This window comes from Podarcis tiliguerta (assembly GCF_965153285.1).
Source record: "Podarcis tiliguerta genome assembly, chromosome: 8".
Lineage (NCBI taxonomy): Eukaryota > Metazoa > Chordata > Lepidosauria > Squamata > Lacertidae > Podarcis > Podarcis tiliguerta.
Window position 1 is genome coordinate 40,419,686 of NC_139541.1, and position 16,904 is coordinate 40,436,589.

General features: G+C 52.3%; 1 protein-coding gene across 1 annotated transcript; it reads right to left on the minus strand.

Moving 5' to 3' along the window:
- Positions 1-1,066: 1,066 nt before the first annotated feature.
- DBNDD1 (dysbindin domain containing 1) lies at positions 1,067-14,566 on the minus strand. The gene is made up of 4 exons (XM_083452356.1): positions 14,286-14,566; positions 6,319-6,471; positions 5,753-5,893; positions 1,067-2,568 (listed from the first exon to the last, which is right to left on the minus strand). The coding sequence occupies exons 1-4, from the start codon at positions 14,314-14,316 to the stop codon at positions 2,393-2,395; spliced, it is 501 nt and encodes a 166-aa protein (XP_083308482.1). The 5' UTR covers positions 14,317-14,566; the 3' UTR covers positions 1,067-2,392.
- Between the last annotated feature and the right edge of the window lie 2,338 nt (positions 14,567-16,904).

The window sequence follows — 16,904 nt, forward strand, 5'->3', positions numbered from 1 at the left end:
AGTGATGTCCCTCTTCTGCTACAAGCCCCAGTTAGATCCAGCTTAAATTGGCATAGGGACTCAGGGTTGGCTTCTGGTTCCTGTGTTATAAACAACAAACTGGGTTTCGTGAACTGGAAGGGTGTGGATGCACTTGAGAGCATCCCTGCAAACAGCTGAATTTGGCTGTGGAAGCAAAGGATCAATTTGGGAAGCAGGCAGCTGTTGTTCTCCCTGAGCCCCCTCTCGGCACATGCACACACACATTCCCTGGTGGCTCATATGTCATCTGGGCATCATGATACACCAGCATTTCCACTTCAGCTGGCTGCGAGATCAGCTTGTGCTGCAATCAGCAGATGCTTATCTGTTAAGCCGTGAAACTCTGGACAGGCCTCAGAGTCCTCGTCATCTACGCTCTGCACTCCACAATGGGGCTTGAAAGTTTATCTCCTCTGGCGTGGCAGGCAAAGTGGAGAGGGCTGAGGGCTGTGCATTTTTGAATTCCCAAAGAGGAGGAAGGAGGGCATCTGCAGCTCCATTTGTCTTGACACAAATCCCTCTTGCCTTAAGATGCCAGCATTTTGCTGCAGAGGATGGAGGCTGCTGCTTGCTACAGACTCGTCCCAGGAATGCATGAGAAGATTTTGTCCCCCTCTGATCTGTTTGGCAAGGAAACCGGCTTTAAACTAAGGCCCAGACCACCTCTCTTGGTGGCTGTCAAGAAATGCAGCATTCCCTTCGCCCATGGCTACTGCGGTGTCTCAGGCTGTGGAGCTGCTCCCCCCCCCACTCCCTCCCCCAGAAAGATGCAGTCACCCAGAACCGGGCTGTGCAGTTACTCTGTAGGCTTTGGGGCTTGTGCGGTGCCCCCGTCTCCGTTGGAGGTCCGGAGAGTCAGTGTGGTTGATGGATTAGAGGGCTGGGCTGAGCTCTGGCCTGTGGTCCCACCTAACTGAATGGCCTCAGCTGCAAGTCGCCACCTCTCAGCCTCTGGTTCAATGTCACTGACAGGCATGTTTCGATAGCAAACACAGTAAGGATTGCGGCACATTTGCAAAGTGAATGGAGCAACATGATTTGAATGGTGTAGGGCTGGGAGAGAGAAGCTGCTGTTCCTGCCCCATCCTAGCTTTCCCATCCTGAGAAGGTGAGGGAGGGGGAGAGGGGATGCAACCCTCTGGGTCTAGCTAACTGGGTGCCAACAGCAGGTGCCCAGTCTGCCAAGTGGCAACACCAAGTGGCTGACCAGCCCTGGTGAGGAAGGTAAGGTAAACTGGACACTGGGCCAGTTTCTGAGGCCCAAAAACCTCAGGAGGGAACAAGAGGGTGTGTAAGCCTTGGGAGGAGCCTGTGCTGAAGGGGACCCCAGAGACTGAACTAACTCCCTGTCACTGCTACAAGGGCATTCAGGCACCAGAGTGCCACCACTAGGGGAAGCACAAGCTGGGTCCAGCACTTGGCTGAGAGCTTCTGGTTTAATGCACAACAGGGCAAGAAGCGTGCCTCTTTCCACCGGCACAAAGAGCCCCCCCCCCCCCAGTTCACAAGGGGACGTACCATAGGATGGGCTTAGCTGCTCAATTCGGTCCTGCTCCTTCCTGGCTTCCAAGCAGTTGTTGTGGAGGGAGCTCTTCCTCCTCCTGAGAATGCACAGAGTTGGAGGAGAAGCGTGCAGCTGCCCTGATGCTGAGCCAGGCCAAGCCTGTGGATGCTGTGTGCTAAGAAGACCAAAACCCCAAAGCAGCAGCTGGGAGTTAAGGCCACTGGGAAGAAAATGTGCTTTCGGAAGTGAGGGCTGGTTCCACCCTTTCCCAGCAGGTCCTCCTGGCAGCTGGACTTTTGGCTTCACCGCATATCCTGGAAGTGTTGTAGAAATGGTTCTGAGTTTCCCCCGGGTTCCTTTGGTATAACAAGGTTCCTTTTCCTGGCTGAGACGCTGCCTCCCATCACCCCACCATTGCTCAAGGCACGTGGCTGAAGAAGGGGAGCTTTTTCTCTATTGCTGTGTGCTTCAAGCCGCTCTCCCTCTCCCGTTTCTACTCGTCCCCAGCAAGGTAGCCTCTTGTTGGTGTGTCCATCGCCACTGGCTTTGTTGAGAAGGTAGCAGCAGAAGGTTCAAAAGTGCCTAAAGGAAACAGGGCCGCAGCCGTCTCCCCTAGACGTGGCATCTGCTGCCTGGTGGTGATGGCAATGCAAAGAAGGTCCTGATGGGCAAATGTGACTCATGGCCGGGGGCTAAGTGAAATGATTTTAACACAACCAGCAAGACTGGCAAATGTCTTGACCTGGGAGGGAGGGAGGGAGGCAGAGGAGGCGGCAGAATGAATGTCTCTTAAGGTCACAAATTGCTTGGAATTTGTGGTTAGTGCAAGAGTGAGTGTTGGCACCTTGGTCTGGCTTCTGGCTCTCGTTATTCTTCTTTCGGCTTCTCCACAGTAAGGAAAGTGTCTGCTTTGCTGGCCTGGAGCTCCGAGTCGCTGAGGTGCTTCTTCTCCCGGCCCTGATCCCCTTTTGACCTCGTCCAGGACGGGGAGCGCAGGTAGCCGGCCCGGGGGTTAGGGTGGGGGTGGGGGTGGGGGTGCAGACCTATGCCGAGAGAAAGAAAGGCAGGTCGGGACTGACCAGCACACCTGGTTGCTTCCTCACACCGACAGACCTTTCGTTAGGACTGCGATATGTCCGGAATTTCCCAAACATATCTGGGGATTTGTCCACCAAAAATAGCGTCCAGGCAGAATTTTCAGAAATCGTTTAGAATGCCTGGGAAAATCCAGGTATATGACAGCCTACATTGGAAGTGTTGGGTTGTTGTTGTTTTTTTGCAAATTCCCTATTTTAAAAAGCTCAAAACTTTCTTTCTTTCTTTCTTTCTTTCTTTCTTTCTTTCTTTCTTTCTTTGAGATTTTGCAAAAATCAGGGCTCAGCCACCCTTTCGTCTGCCCGTTTTCTGATTGCATTGTGTACCAACTTATTCCCCCAGATCTAAGAGCTTCCCCATTGTTCTGTGGCTGTGCCTTGAGAAAAATCCATTGTACCCGTTGACTCAATAGCTCAGTAAGCAACATCTCTCTTCAGATTTTCTATGCATCTACGAAGATCCAGTTCAGTGGGTAAGAACTGATTTTCGCAAGGCACAGCTGCAGAACAATGAGAAAACCTCTCGGACCCTGGGGAATTACCATATTTTTCCATGTATAACACGCCCCCATGTATAAGACGCCCCCTATTTTTGGGGACTCCAAATTAAGAAAATGGCAAATGGCAGCCAATCGCCAGCAGTCCTCACAGCCACCAATCAGCAGCACTACCAGCACTATCGCCACTGAGAATCTCCTGCTCGAAGCTGCAACCAATCGCCCAACCCCACTCTGCACTACCCAAGTATAAGACGAGGGATAATTTCAAAGCTAATTTTTAAATTAAAGACCCTCGTCTTATAGACGGAAAAGTATGGTAATCAGGTCACAATGCAATCAAAATACAAGTCAATTTTGGACGAGCCCTTAATTTATGACCCATCTTTCCACATACTGGGTATCAAAGGCAGCTATCTGAAGCAATGTACAATAAAAACAAAACAAATATCCAAAGCAGATAAAACAACAACAGAGCAGAAGAGAGGCAGATTAAAACAGTAGCCAACTTAAAATTCTCAGTGAGTAACACAAAGTCCTCCCACTCCGGCAAGGGGCAGCTAGTCATGCGCAACGCCAGCTCCCAGCTGTGTCCACATCAAAGGACACATCCAGCTAGTTCTGTGGGGCCTTGATGAGCAGCTCACGTGGGTCTCCCTTGCTGAAGTGGCGGCCTGTGCAGCCAATACATTTTGCAAGGCCTGCTCAAAATCAAATAAGCTCCCTTTCCAGACGCAGCCTCCCAGTGAAAGAGGGAGGACTTTGAGCCTCGCATTTTCTGTGAAGAAGTAGAACAGAAGTGTGGGATCCACTGGGTGTTTTTAGCAGATCTCCTGTGAGTCTGCTTCTGTGTGATCCATGCACATGATGGCCGATAATAACAAATCCAAAAGCCGACCTGCAGCCTGGATTTCCCTCCCTGCCTCTTCTTGTCTGCTGAGAGTGCAGGGAACTCTCCTCATTAATTCCACTCACACTTTCCCACCAAGGAGGCTGATCTGCATTTCCACTCCATCTGTGTCACTGGGATGCAGCTGCTGCCTCCACAGACACCATCGCAGACACCCTCTTCATACCCCTCTCAGCACAGCTGCTCATCGTGCCATTGCTCTGGGAGGGGCAGGAGAAGAGGGCCTGGAATCATGGGGTGGGGGAGCCCTCCCTCCTCCCTACACACACAGCGCACAAGCCCTCCCTAGAGCAATAGCTTGCGCATCATCCTCAAGCAGATAATGAGGACATCATCACTCAGAGGAGAACCAGCTTGCCCCAGGGAGAAGCTTGATATTTTCCACAATCAAAGAGAACATCCTCTAAGCCAAAGTGTCTCCCTTTCTGAGACACCTGTCAAATGCTATCTGTTTTCTGAGACTCTTGGCACAGCTGGGCTGCTTAATGAGGCGCACACACACCCCTACCGGCATGCTTGATTAAGCAGATTTCACACTGTCACTCCATGCTTAGGTTCCTTATCATCACAGGTGGGGTTGATTGGCTCAGGTGACCTTTCTGCTGCAGCAGCTCTGCCTGGAGTGATGTGCAAGCCCCACAAGGCAGTTACCAGGACTCTTCCCCCCGCCACTGCCCTAGTCTTTGTGCCCTAGATCTTGCCTAGCTGATTAAAAGCATCTTACTCTGTTTGCAATCCTGTTCCCACTTAACTGGGAGTAAGCACCATAGAACTCAGTGGGACTTACCTCTGGCTAGAGATGGATAAGATTACGCTGCAAGAATTGGGCCTCATAGACTCACTCTTGTGCACTGAACATCAACAGTTTTTTAAAAAGTAATTTTGAGAATTAGATGCATGAGGAAAAAGGAAAAGGAAATTAGGGCACCTGAGTACAGAAACATACTTTGCGGAGCCGTAAGGCACCATACAGAGTTGCCATTTTGCAACTGAATATGCTTCAGGTTGGATCGCAACAGATCTCAGGGCATACATCTGGTGTTTAGGCCCTTTGTGGCATCATGTCTGAACTGCTTCTGGTTAAACTTAAAGCCTGGGGAGGGGAACAACAGACCAGAATTATACTGAAATCAATAAAATCCTACTGAATGGGGTAACAACATTAATTCCGGCCAGCAGGAACTATGGTATAAAAAGGAAAGCATTCTAAGAAGCTGCAAAACTTTGTTTGTGGTTAGAAAATTTTCTAGGATCAAAACTGGAGAGCAGAGTCGCCTCTCCAGATATGCTTCTCCTAAGTAATCTCACACTTGCAAGTGAGATTACTAGAGGGTGGGATGGGTGGAAAGTTGTCAGCTGACCCCCCCCCCCCGGGATAAGGCACTTGCTTAGCTGCTTTGCAAAGCCAATTTATGTGACACTGCCTCTGCCCACATGCCTAGCAGGATGAGTGCCACATTGATCATCAGATCTGCAGCCATTGGCTCGACCCAGCAGTCTCGTCTTGCACTCTTTTGTCAAGGATGATAGGAGTTGTAGTCCAGCAACATTTCAAGGGCCACAGCTTGCTGATCCCTCTTTTGAATCCCAACATGTTTCTCCCCCAGCCTTTGGAGCTATCTTAGGTCTATGCAGATGTATGCAGTTGGAATTGACTAATTAGTTCCTCCATTTTAAAGCTTGCATAATTAATTGGTTTAAGATTCAATCAAGAGAGCACGCTTACCAGCAGGGGATTCATTGCCTGTGTTCTCATCATCAGAGTCCGCAAAGACCTCTGCCAGCTCCTGGTCAGACATGTCTGTAAGCTCAGTTAGGTCCAGAAGGTCAAAGTGCACCTCGAGGGAGGAGACGCTGCTCAAAGGTTCTGTGGAGACAAGATGTCAGTGAGAACCATGACCAGTTAGGCAGTGTGGGAACAGATGAGAAGGCCCTCTGATAGGGTCAGTTGTCCTGGACTCGGACATGCCCTCCCCACACTGCAGATGGTCTGCAGGCTGAGGCCTGAGAGGGAACACTGGCGAGTTAATGGCAGAGGCAAGATTTGAGCCAGGGACTTTCCTGATTCTGTAGCTCAGCCTTTTAGCCTCTGCACTTTAAATGAATGCAAAGTATGCTTCTTATTTGTGGAAAGCTCCCAGATGGGCCTTTCTGCAGCTCCCAGGAGATGCAGCTGTAAGGGAATCCAGGGTCTCAGGGAGAGTTGCTGAGCTGGGCTGGGGCCCCAGAAAGCTCTTTGCCTTCTCCTACAGCCAGCAGAGAGCCAACTCCTTCCTTCCAGGTTTTACTTACGCCTGCGCTCCGCAACCTGCAGCAGCCCGGAAGTGGGGATTGGGATCCCTCCTTCTTCCTCAGCAGGGGGGCTGTGGGGCTCTTCCACCAGTCCATGTATGGGTACAATAATGGGGGCCAGCCGCTCTGGTGTTTGGGCCCCTTTAATCAGCTCTGAAACGACAAAGGGTTACATCTGCTTACAGGAGACTTGGTAAGAGAGCAGAGGGAGAATCACTACCCAGGCCTGATCAGACCCACCCAGCATCAGCATCCCTTTCCCGTTCAGGTGGATACAGTCAGGCTTGGTGGCCAACAGGTAGGAGAGGCCTGTTTCCCATACAAGACTCTCCCCCCCCCATTTGACATGAAGGAAGCTGAGTGAGACTGCCCTTTGTTTCAGCAGTGAATTCTGGGAACGGACCCCTAAACTGACCACCAGCCTGGATGGCTACTAGCCACAATGGCCATGCTCTGTCTCCACAGTTGGAGGCGGTAATGCTTCTGAAGACCACTTGCTGGGTGCTATTGCACTCAGGTTCTGCTTGAGGGTTTCCCACAGGCACCTCATTGGCCACTGTGAGAACAGGATGCTGGACTAGATGGGCCACTGGCCTGGTCCTGCAGGCTTTTCTAATGCTTCTCTGTCCTTAAACTCCAGCTCCTTATCCAGGCCACTCCTACAACTTATTCATGGCAGATGAGAAACCAAGGAACAACTTCCATCCCCCGCTTCTACCAAAGCTCAGACCATTCAGCTGAGCTACAGCATTCCTCTTTTCTTTGGCTCTCCATTTTTGCATTTCTTCACCCTCCTGTGCTGAATTCGGCTGCAAGGATTAATCCAGCCTGCCGCGTCAACCATGTCTAGCTGCAACTTGGCTGTCTCCCCTGTGTGTGTGTGTGTGTGTGTGTGTGTGTGTTTTATCCCCTCCTTGCATCTAGCACAGACTGGCACCATTTCAAAAGCGTCTCCCACGGTTCTTCCACTTAAACTTCAGCTTAAGATATTTGCTGTTGCTCTTCCTGCAGGTTCCTCCTGCAGCCTCACTCCTTAATAGCTTTCTGTTCGACTCCGAGCCCTTAACCAAGCCTCTGCCAACCAAAGGCCTTCCAGATTCATTGGTGGTAAGTCTGTCAGTGGCAACTAGCCACGATGCCTCCACAGTCAGAGGCAACCTGCTTCTGAATAGCAGTTGTTGGGAATCAAAGTGAGGAGGGGGCTCTTGGGCTCAGCTCCTGCTTGAGGGTTCCCCACTGGTATCTGGGTAGCTACCATGAGAAAAGGATGCCTGGCTATACAGCCATACATATAAAATTTCATATGGAAATATGTGCCCTCTTTTTTACATAATTGGAATGCCAACCTGCAATACCCCTGTGGTCTTTGTCCTCTCATCTTCCCTTCCAATTGCCCTCTTTACGTGGCTCCCATTCAGGCCAAGCCAAGCCACACAGATACACTTCTGCGGGCTCATGGTCTTAGAATCATATCATTGTAGAGTTGGAAGGGACCCGGAGGATTGTCTAAGTCCCACCCCTGCAATGCAGGAATAGGAATAAGGTTTTTTTAATGAATCCAGGGACACTTATTGTTTGCTATGTACATGTGAATGCTGAGAAAGCTGTAAATCTAGGGACTGTCCCTGGGAAAAGGGGACACCTGGTAACCTTATCCTATACTGGGATCGAACCTGCAGCCTTGGCATTATCAGCACCACGCTCTAACCAACTGAGATATCCAGGCCTCAAAGCATCATTGTGCAGCTTTCTTCTAGGATGGGCACCCCAAACTGGAAAAGGGGGTAAATGAGCAAAGTTGCACAATCTGCAGCAAGAGGCTCTTTGCAGCTGTGAGGCTGTTAACAAAGGGGCTGTGTTTGCAAAGGCAGACACCTGATACACCCCTCCCTACCCCTTGTTTCCTTCCTTCTCCTTGCCCTTTCTTCTGTTTGCTCAGCCTTGGATGAAGAGCTCATCCAGGAAAGGGGGAGGGAGCCTTATCTCCCCCTTTCCCAGTACTAAGCACCCCCTGCCTCATAACTCTAAAAGGACTCCTAGCGCTACCCAGAGAGGTGTGGGACAAAACAGGAAGAGCAGCAGCTGGCTTTGCCTGAAGAGCGGCAAAGGAAGAAAGGTTGGCACTTTCTCCCAGGGCAATTTACAGATGGGTACCAAGAACCTGGGGCTCCTGCTAAGGAACCAGCTGCTGCTGGGAGTTGCAATGACAAAAGACTGGTCTGTTTGAGAGCAGGCCGGCAGGCAGACCCAGAACAAAGGCTGGTCTGTCAGGAGGAAGGAAGATGCCACCAGAGCTACTGTCCTGACTGTGAGCCATGGGCTGTGTGTGCTCAGATGTCTCCCCACTGACCCCCTACTCCATGGCCATCAGTTTTGGACCCCAGGGGTAGAAGGGGTAGAAGAAGGTGGAGTCTAGAACAGTCACACAATGAGAGACTCTGAGCCAGCAGCCTTCTCCAACCAGATTCCCTCCAGCTGTTTTGGTGCATGATTCCCATCAGCAGCACTGGCTGGGGATGATGAGAATTGTGGTCCAAAACAGTTGGAGGGCACCAGGTTGGAGAAGGCTGCTGTAGTAAATCCTATTCTTTGGTGTTCCCTGTAGGTCATAGCTCAGGTCTCCCCAGATGCTCTGATGAGATGTTCACTTTGCCCAGTGTTGGCAGCTAAGTCAGGGGCTTGTTGTGGTACACATGACCCTCCCCAGGTGCCAGGACTTTGCATATGTGCCCCCCCCCCCTTACATCATGGCTGGTGCCAGAAAGACTGTGTCTGCACAGTCCACTCATATAAAGGCTTCAGCTAGAGAGACACAGAAAAGCAGAACCTCCGAGCTTGGGAAATCACTCTCCGCCTCGTCCATTGTGCCAAGGCCACACACAGGCACTGCCCCAGCACCATGCCAGCTATCAGGCAACTGGCACCCTACAACAGGGGCACATGAGGTTTGTGCCACAAATGATTGGCAGGCTGGGTCCTACCCGCTCATTAACAGGCAGGATGTTGGTGCTGTTACCCAGAGCATAAATGCAAATCCCCGCTAGCTAAGCATGCATGTTGATGTGCTGGGAAGTCCCATGGTCAACGCTGCTCTCGTTTTTCACATCACTCTCCCCCACAAAGCTACCCTCCTCCAGCACTTGTGTCCTGAATTTGAGCCCTCCAGCATTCCCTTACATTATTGCAAGTGTGCGTGTATGTGTGCATTTCCAGAATTTTGCTGTGGCATCCCTGCGCATCACACTGGAAAAACAAAGTGCTCTTTAATTTCCATGCCTCCTCCTCTCATCCACAGACGTGCAGCAGCAGCACAATGTGCCCAGCAGGAGGAGGGTGGGGGAGTTGGGCATTGATTCCCAATAGAGATGTACTAGCAGCACTGAATGAAGCGAGGGGCAATATTCCCTAATGGACTGGAGCTAAGGGGAAAGGGAGCCCACAGCCCTCGCTTGCTCCAGGGGCAATGAACCTATTAGCATTGAGCAGAGAGAACAAGAAGTCTCCATTTAGCCAGCTCAAAGCAAGGGCAGTGAAAGGGGGGAATTTCAGTAAGAGCAACATCTTCCATTCCTGAGCTGCTGACAACATTTGGGGTTTGCGAATGCCTCCCAAACTACGTTGTGAGCAATCAAGCCATGGATCCAAAGCAGCAGCGGCTTCTTCTGCTTCTTCTGCTTCTTCTTCTTCTTCTTCGCCAGTTCTGCAGTCAGCATGCTTTGATCTATTTGACTGGGATAATGGGGCCCCAGGGAATACATAGACTAGTGTGGGTAAAAATCTGGTTCTTTTTTAACCTAAGAGTCATGAAGGCGCTTTGAGGGTGCAGCACTGCCAGCAGGGGTGGTGCTCATTTCAAAGGAGGCCCTCAACATCCAAGAGCATCCACTGTCCTTTTCCAACAGCAGAGACAGAACAAACACACTTTTCTCCTAGCCCAAACAGAGCTGTTTATTTAACTGTGTCTGGATTCTGTCCAAACTCTTTGCATTTCATCCAACCCATTCTACAGGTTGCAGAAGTCCTTGCTGAGTCAGAATTGCCTGTTTAACCTGCAGCAGCTCGTGGTAATCAGCAGATTCCACCTTACAAACAGCTCCAGTAGGCAATGCTTTTTTCCTCCAGAAAAGAGAAGGGCTACGGTTTGTCTTGAAACTCACCCCCATTGGTTTTTTTGATTTTGCTGGTTAATTTTCTGCATACATATGTAGTCTGCTTTCCTGGTAAAGTGGCCACCAATGCAACCATTTAAAATCATCTTAATAACCAATAAAAACCAATCTAAACAAAATTGAGACAGATGTTTAACCAGCTAAGTATTTGGGGATTTGCTGCATCCCAGTGGTAAACAAAATATTCTCTGCACATGTTCAGAGGTGCTGAACATGTTCCTCATTCTGCAGATGAAACCTAGCATGGGAACCATTTTCTGGGCACATCTGGTATTTTGAAGGCGTGCCAATGCCTCTTATCCCGTCTCTCCCTATAACAGCCCCCATCCCGAGAGACAGAAAGAGTGAAAATGCTCACGCGCACACATATGCGTTCTGCTTTTCCAAAGGATCTAAATAAAATACGTAATCTGAGCCTTGAAAAACACATAGAAGTGAAAGAGGATGTGGGAAAGAGCAACATTCTTCCAACTTCCTCCTTTAGTGCTATAGCTACACACTTTTCAAGGGGGAGAAAGTAGGACCACCTCCCTCACAAATTCATGGGCAATAAGACAGTGAATGGGGGCGGGTAGGCCAAAAGCCTTTGTGGACACCCAAGCAAGACCTCAAGGGTGCCATTGTGCTCATGGGTGCCAAGTTACCAACTCCTGGCTTGTGTATGTGTATTATTATATAGATTCACATGATATTCCAGTCTGGGGGGGAAGGACAACAATTCCCCCCAACTCTTCTTGCTGAGCAGAAGCTGCCAGGATCCTCTTTTCTTTTTTACAGTATTGACTCATCCTTAAGCCTTGGTTCCTTTTTGAAATATCACTGACATGCTTTTGATTGGCTCAAAACAAAAACAGTAGCCCAGACTCAGGAGGTCACTAGTAACAGCCACATCTAAATGTCAGATTTATTTTTCTAAAGGAGGGTGTGCAGTGTTAATAAGGAATTTTTTGGGTCATTCCTGCTGCTGGGGGGGGGCAGGAAAGAAGGGAGATGCTGTGTTAAAGGATCTTATTTCTGCTTGCTCCCCAATGGAGCACTGTAATGCAAAAATCATCCCTTCATAGTGGTTTCTATCTCCAACGAAAGAGTTTTAGATAAGGTTTTATATTCTCATGTGCCTGCTGCTTTTATGATCTCTTCTGCTTCCTCTGAAATGAATGCATATCCTTCCCCATCTACCCCACCAGTCTCCATCTCCCTTCCCTCCCTCTGTGTCAGAAATGTAGGCTGCAAAGCAGGGGCAGGGACAACCTGCGGCTCTCAGGCTCATTGCAAAAGCGCTCTGTAAGCCATCAGTTCAGGCCTCTGACAAGAAGAATCTGTTCCTCCCCTGGCAGTCTGCTGGGTGGAGAGGGAGAGGAAGCAAGAAGAGGGGTGTCAGAAAGAGAGAGGAGGGGTGTCAGAAAAAGACAGGGGGGGGAGGATGTCAAAAAGACAGAGAGAACAAAGGGTGCCAGAAAGAGACAGTGGTAGGCAGGGGAGGGGGAAAGGGGGCTGCTGGTGATAGAGACAGGAGGAGAAGAAGGGGTGCCTAAAAGTGAGAGAGAAAATAGGCAGCAGTGGGGGAAAATGGATAGCAAGGAGAGAAAGAAAAGGAGATGTCATTGCCCATTTTTGACCTTGGCCCCACCCACTGCTGTTATCTGTTTTGCCAACCAGGGGAAATAAAAACCTTCAGATCACCCTAGGGAAGGAGGCCCTTGCCCTGAGAGAGAGAAAAGTTCCTTGCTGCTCCTGCCAATGAATGCCTGGACTCCTCCTGCTCAATATATTCCTCACCTATCTGTGCCAATAGGAGGCTGGTCTGCGCCAGCCCTTGTGTATGTAAAGTGGCCCCCCAGGGCTGGACTCCAGCAGGAGAGGTTCTGCTAACTCCAACTATACTAGAGCCATCCCTGGGCGTCTGATGAAATGCCTCTGGCCAGATCTGGGAATCAGGTTTGAAAATGTGTGCGCCTTTAAATGTTAAAATCGTGCCGATGCATTATAAGGCATTAATGTTAAGCATCTGCTTGCCAGATTCAGAAATTGCATCTTTCTTCTGAGGCTCCTAAATCTGACAACATCCCTAACGGAGAATGTTGAGAAGGAATCCAATTAGGAGAATTTGCTGGTGACTGTTGAGTTGGAAGGACTGGAGCTGTCTGGGGAAATCATCCCAGCTGCTCTGCGCTGGCTGCCCCTTCCCCCTGCAGCCCCCTCCCCAATCTACATCCTCCCCCCAAAAAGGAGGGAGCCTGCCTCTTCTCTCAACTCCCATCATCTCAGCTCCTCTCCCAGCCTGCCCCCTCCAGCATCCTTCCTGCAGCTGAAGGAAGGGGGCTTGGAGGAGTGGGGGGGGGGGGCGTGTGGAGATTCTCACAACTGCTGCTGACTCATATTACGTGAAAGGCGCTCCAGGTCACCGGGCCTGGACTGATGGAAGCTGCGCGTTTGGTACGAGGAATAAACGGCTGGCTGCGGATGCTCAAAGCAAGAGCTGCCAGGAATCAGGCCAGTCAGAGATGGAAGCCTTTCCATAAATGTGTATGGAGTGGAGTGAGGGGAGGAGGAAGATAGCAGGGGCCTGAATGAAATTCACGCTTTATCTCTCCAATATTATTCAGCACCCCTTCCCGCCCCCTGCTAGTGGCCAAGAGAGTTGGGGTAAAAGGGCAAGACACGCATCAATCAGCAGCTCAAGCCCTGGGGAGGGTGCTGATTGAGTTTATTCAGCGAAAAGAGGAAAGAACTCTGCACATGCTCAAGGGCGCTCTTGCGCGAGGCCTATAATTAAAAACAAGCAAAGCCCGGCGGGGTCCTGGGCCAACTCGCCTCATCCTGAGCCCTTGTGAAGCACAAGGGGGCCCTTGTTGCGGGTTCCGATGCTGGGCCTGTCTCAGCATCTTCCCAGCGGCAGGGCAGCAGCGAGGAGGCGCTTCCCTCCGGCGGCGGAGCACCAGCCTGCCCGCGGGCTTGCCCTGGTCAGGGGAAGGTGGCCAGGGCATCAGGCTGCTGGGCTGCCTTTCCTCGCCTGCTGGGCTCCAGATGTGGAACAGGGACGATACCCTCGAGGGAGGGGTGCCACAGCTGGGGCAGCTGAGAGACCTTCTGCCTGCTTCTAGGAGAGATAGGGAAGAGATCTTTCTCCAGCTTGGAGCAAAGTGGAGAGGGCGCACACTACTTGCCCTGGGCAAGACCCCTGGAACTGCTGCCTCCCTCCCGCTCCACTCAAAGCAGCCGGCCAGGCAACTTGCAGCCCACAAGGCAGCCAGCTCCATCGGGCCCTCCAAGCACGCATCACCCCGGAGCCTCTTGCAAAGCGGCAATGGACAAACGTGCCCAAAGGCGACCTCCGCACCGCGCCCAAGGCAGCCACACCCTCCCGGCCCAGAGGTCCAGACTCTACTCCGGGAGCATTCCGGTCACACCCCACTGCGCGCCCCATCCATCCTCCACGGCGCCTCGCCAAAGTTGGGGGCGCGCGGGGGGGGTATCCCCAAGGCGCCCTCCGCCCCAGTCACCACCAATGGTGATCCCTATGATTCGCGGCCGGGGACTGGTCAATCCATTTGGGGACCCTTCCTGGCCAGCGCGGGAGGGAGAGGCAAGCGACCCCGTCCAAGTGCCCCCTTGGAGCGTCCGAGGCGCCCTCCTGCCCGTCCGGGCAGCTCTTGCGCAGCAGCGCCCGCTGCAGGCGAGACGGAGCCCCTCACCGCGGCATCGGGGCGGCGGCCCCACTTGCTCCAGTGATCCAGCAAGGGAGGGAGCGAGTGCGCCCGCTAGGGCTGCGTCCTCCGTCCCGAGCGGCGCACTTACCCGGGGTGGCGGCCCCTCCCGGCCCCTCCATGCGTCCGGGCTGCTGCAGCCGCTGTGTTCGTGCGCTCCTCCGCCTGACGAGCCGTCGCCGCCTCCGTGCGCGCCGCTCTGGTCACTGCACCAGCCGCGCCAGCATCCCGAGCGCTCATCGCCGGGGAGGAGCAGGAGCGGGCCCGGCCGGCCGGTTCGGGCGGGGGGCGAGGCAGGAAGGCAGGCGCAGCAGAGCAGCAGCGGCCGCGGCAGCCCCCCACCTCGGCCGTCGAGGAGCGCCGCTAGGCACTGGCCGAGGGGAGGGGACGGGGGCGGGGTGCGCGGGAGGCGGCCGCGCCAGCGCGCGAATGGCTCGCCCGCCGGTCCGCACCACCGGCTCACCCAGCGGGCTGCTGGGCTGACTTGGGCGTTCGGCTCCCTCCGGAACCTTTTCCGACCGCCTCGCGAAATCGGAGCCCTGGAACGTAGAAAAGCTGAGCGCCTCTGAGCACGTGCAGAGTTCCCGGCGCAATCCGCATCCCGCTGAAGTCAGGGGAAGAGACCTTCTGGGTGGCAGGCTTGCAGCGGGGCAGCTGGACCCATGGCCAGGGAGGAGCAGAGACAGAGGCCTCCTTCAGAGAGGCGGGGAGAGGGCGCTGCGCGGCCTTCACTCCTTTCTTGTGAGGACCCCGGAGACAGCACCGGGTGAAGACAGCCCTTGGTCTGACCCAGAACCTTAGCCTTGTTTTGACATTCTTATGGGGAAGTCTGTTGCTAAGAACGAAAAACCTCCAGTTTCAGGGACAGTCTACCAGAGCATTTCAGTTGCTGGGTGGGGCAACAGCAGAGGAGGGCTGGCAGTTGTGGGTTTGAGGGTGGAACGAAGATGATGCCTGTGGGCATCAGACTGAGCACTGCAAGAAATTCATAGAGAATAAGGCTGTCCAGGACTGCTGATTATGATGGCCTGTACAGGATCAGATGCAGCTGATAGGAGTCACAGGTGGGGAGACAGCTCCTGTTGTACTTATGTTCCACTTCTGGGCTTCCCATTGGGGCACCTGGCTGGCCACTGTGAGAACAGGATGTGGGAGTAGATGGGCCTCCCGCAAGGTTCCTATTACGAATCTTTGGACTCCCTAGGACAGCACCACTTCTCTGTGTAGACATTAAAAACCGCCTGTCTCCCACCAGGCTCAGTATCCCTGGGGAACCAGCAAGCCCAGATGGAGATTTGCTTTTCTGTTTTTTCTGGAAGAGCCACAGAGAAGCTTCTTTCTCATCAGTCGTGCTTTGCACCTCCCATGTCCCCAGCGGGGAATGGAGGGAAGCTGGCATTTCTGCCAGCTGAGCTGCACTAGGCTTTTATTCCAGTCTCTGGCTACAAAACCTCCATTTTCTTTATCCCACCCCCCTCTACTCCACCCCACCCCCAAGCAAGAGCTTCTAAAAACAGATCCAGGCACAAATCCAAGCGGAAAGCCCCAATTAAGCAATGCCAACAGGAGAAACCCCCTGGCTGTTGTCTTCCTGGAACAAGGTATCCGTGCAGGACTGAAGCAGAAGGCAGAAGTCTAAACACTGCTCTAGCAGGCTTAGGGTGAAAGCGAATAGTGGGAATCAATGTGCCATAGGCAATGCATGGCATCCTAAGCTAGGCAACTGGGTCCCAATGTTTCCTGGAATCCAGCCTCTGTCAGAAATCCGTTAGTTGCACCATAGAATAAATAGAAATCAAATAACTCAATGAAATACTGGTTGATTAGTTGACCCTGCAGGTGCACTCTGCACACTGTCAGAAGTGCTCTCCACATAGCTGTGTGAAGCAGCAGGTCACCCTTTTTCACTGGTGGGGTCACTTTGCTTGCTTACCCGTTTCCTTCCTTCTCACCACATGAATCTCAACAAATGTTACTCGCTTAGGGTCAAGACCAGCCTCCCCCAGCTTGGATCCTCTAGATATTTTGACCTGCAACTCCTGTCAACTCCAGCCAGCACAGCTGTGCTCCCATCAGCCCCCAGCATCCTGCAGCTCTGCTGGCTGGAGGTGATGGGAGCTTTAATCCAGGTTTGGAAAGGTTGGCTAATGCAGGAGCTGCATGTCCTTGGCCTCTCTGGGGGGTCAAAGTGGTCCATTCTGTGTACAGTACACAAGTAGCTTCTACCATCAGTACCAGAGGGAACAATGGCATGACAGACGACCCCCCCCTCCAGTGGGCTAGGGGTGCACAGGTGGACAGAGCTGATGAAGGGAAGCCTCTTAGCCTGGGCAACCAAGCAATTTAGCTAGAGGATGGGGCTTCTGGGTACAAGGCCATTGGGGTCAAGGCTAAATGTGAGGCCATTGTTTCAGCCTAGGAGATTAAAACAAACTTCGAGAGCTCAGCAGGCAAAGCTGAGGAGGCCTGTAATTGGACTCCACCTGCCTCTCTCTCATTGCCTCTGCCTAAATCACTCAAAATCCTGTTTCCTGGCTCAGACACTTTCTGCTCCTCTTCCTGATTCCCCCTACCACCACCTTGGTGATAGCCCCTCCTAATCTCAGATTGCAGTTGAGAAACAGGTTACCTAGTGGTTAAAGAAATGTGCTCTGCACATACCCAGAGGCATTTTCCTTGTTCTCAGTGGACATTTTTCTGGGCTGAGCTC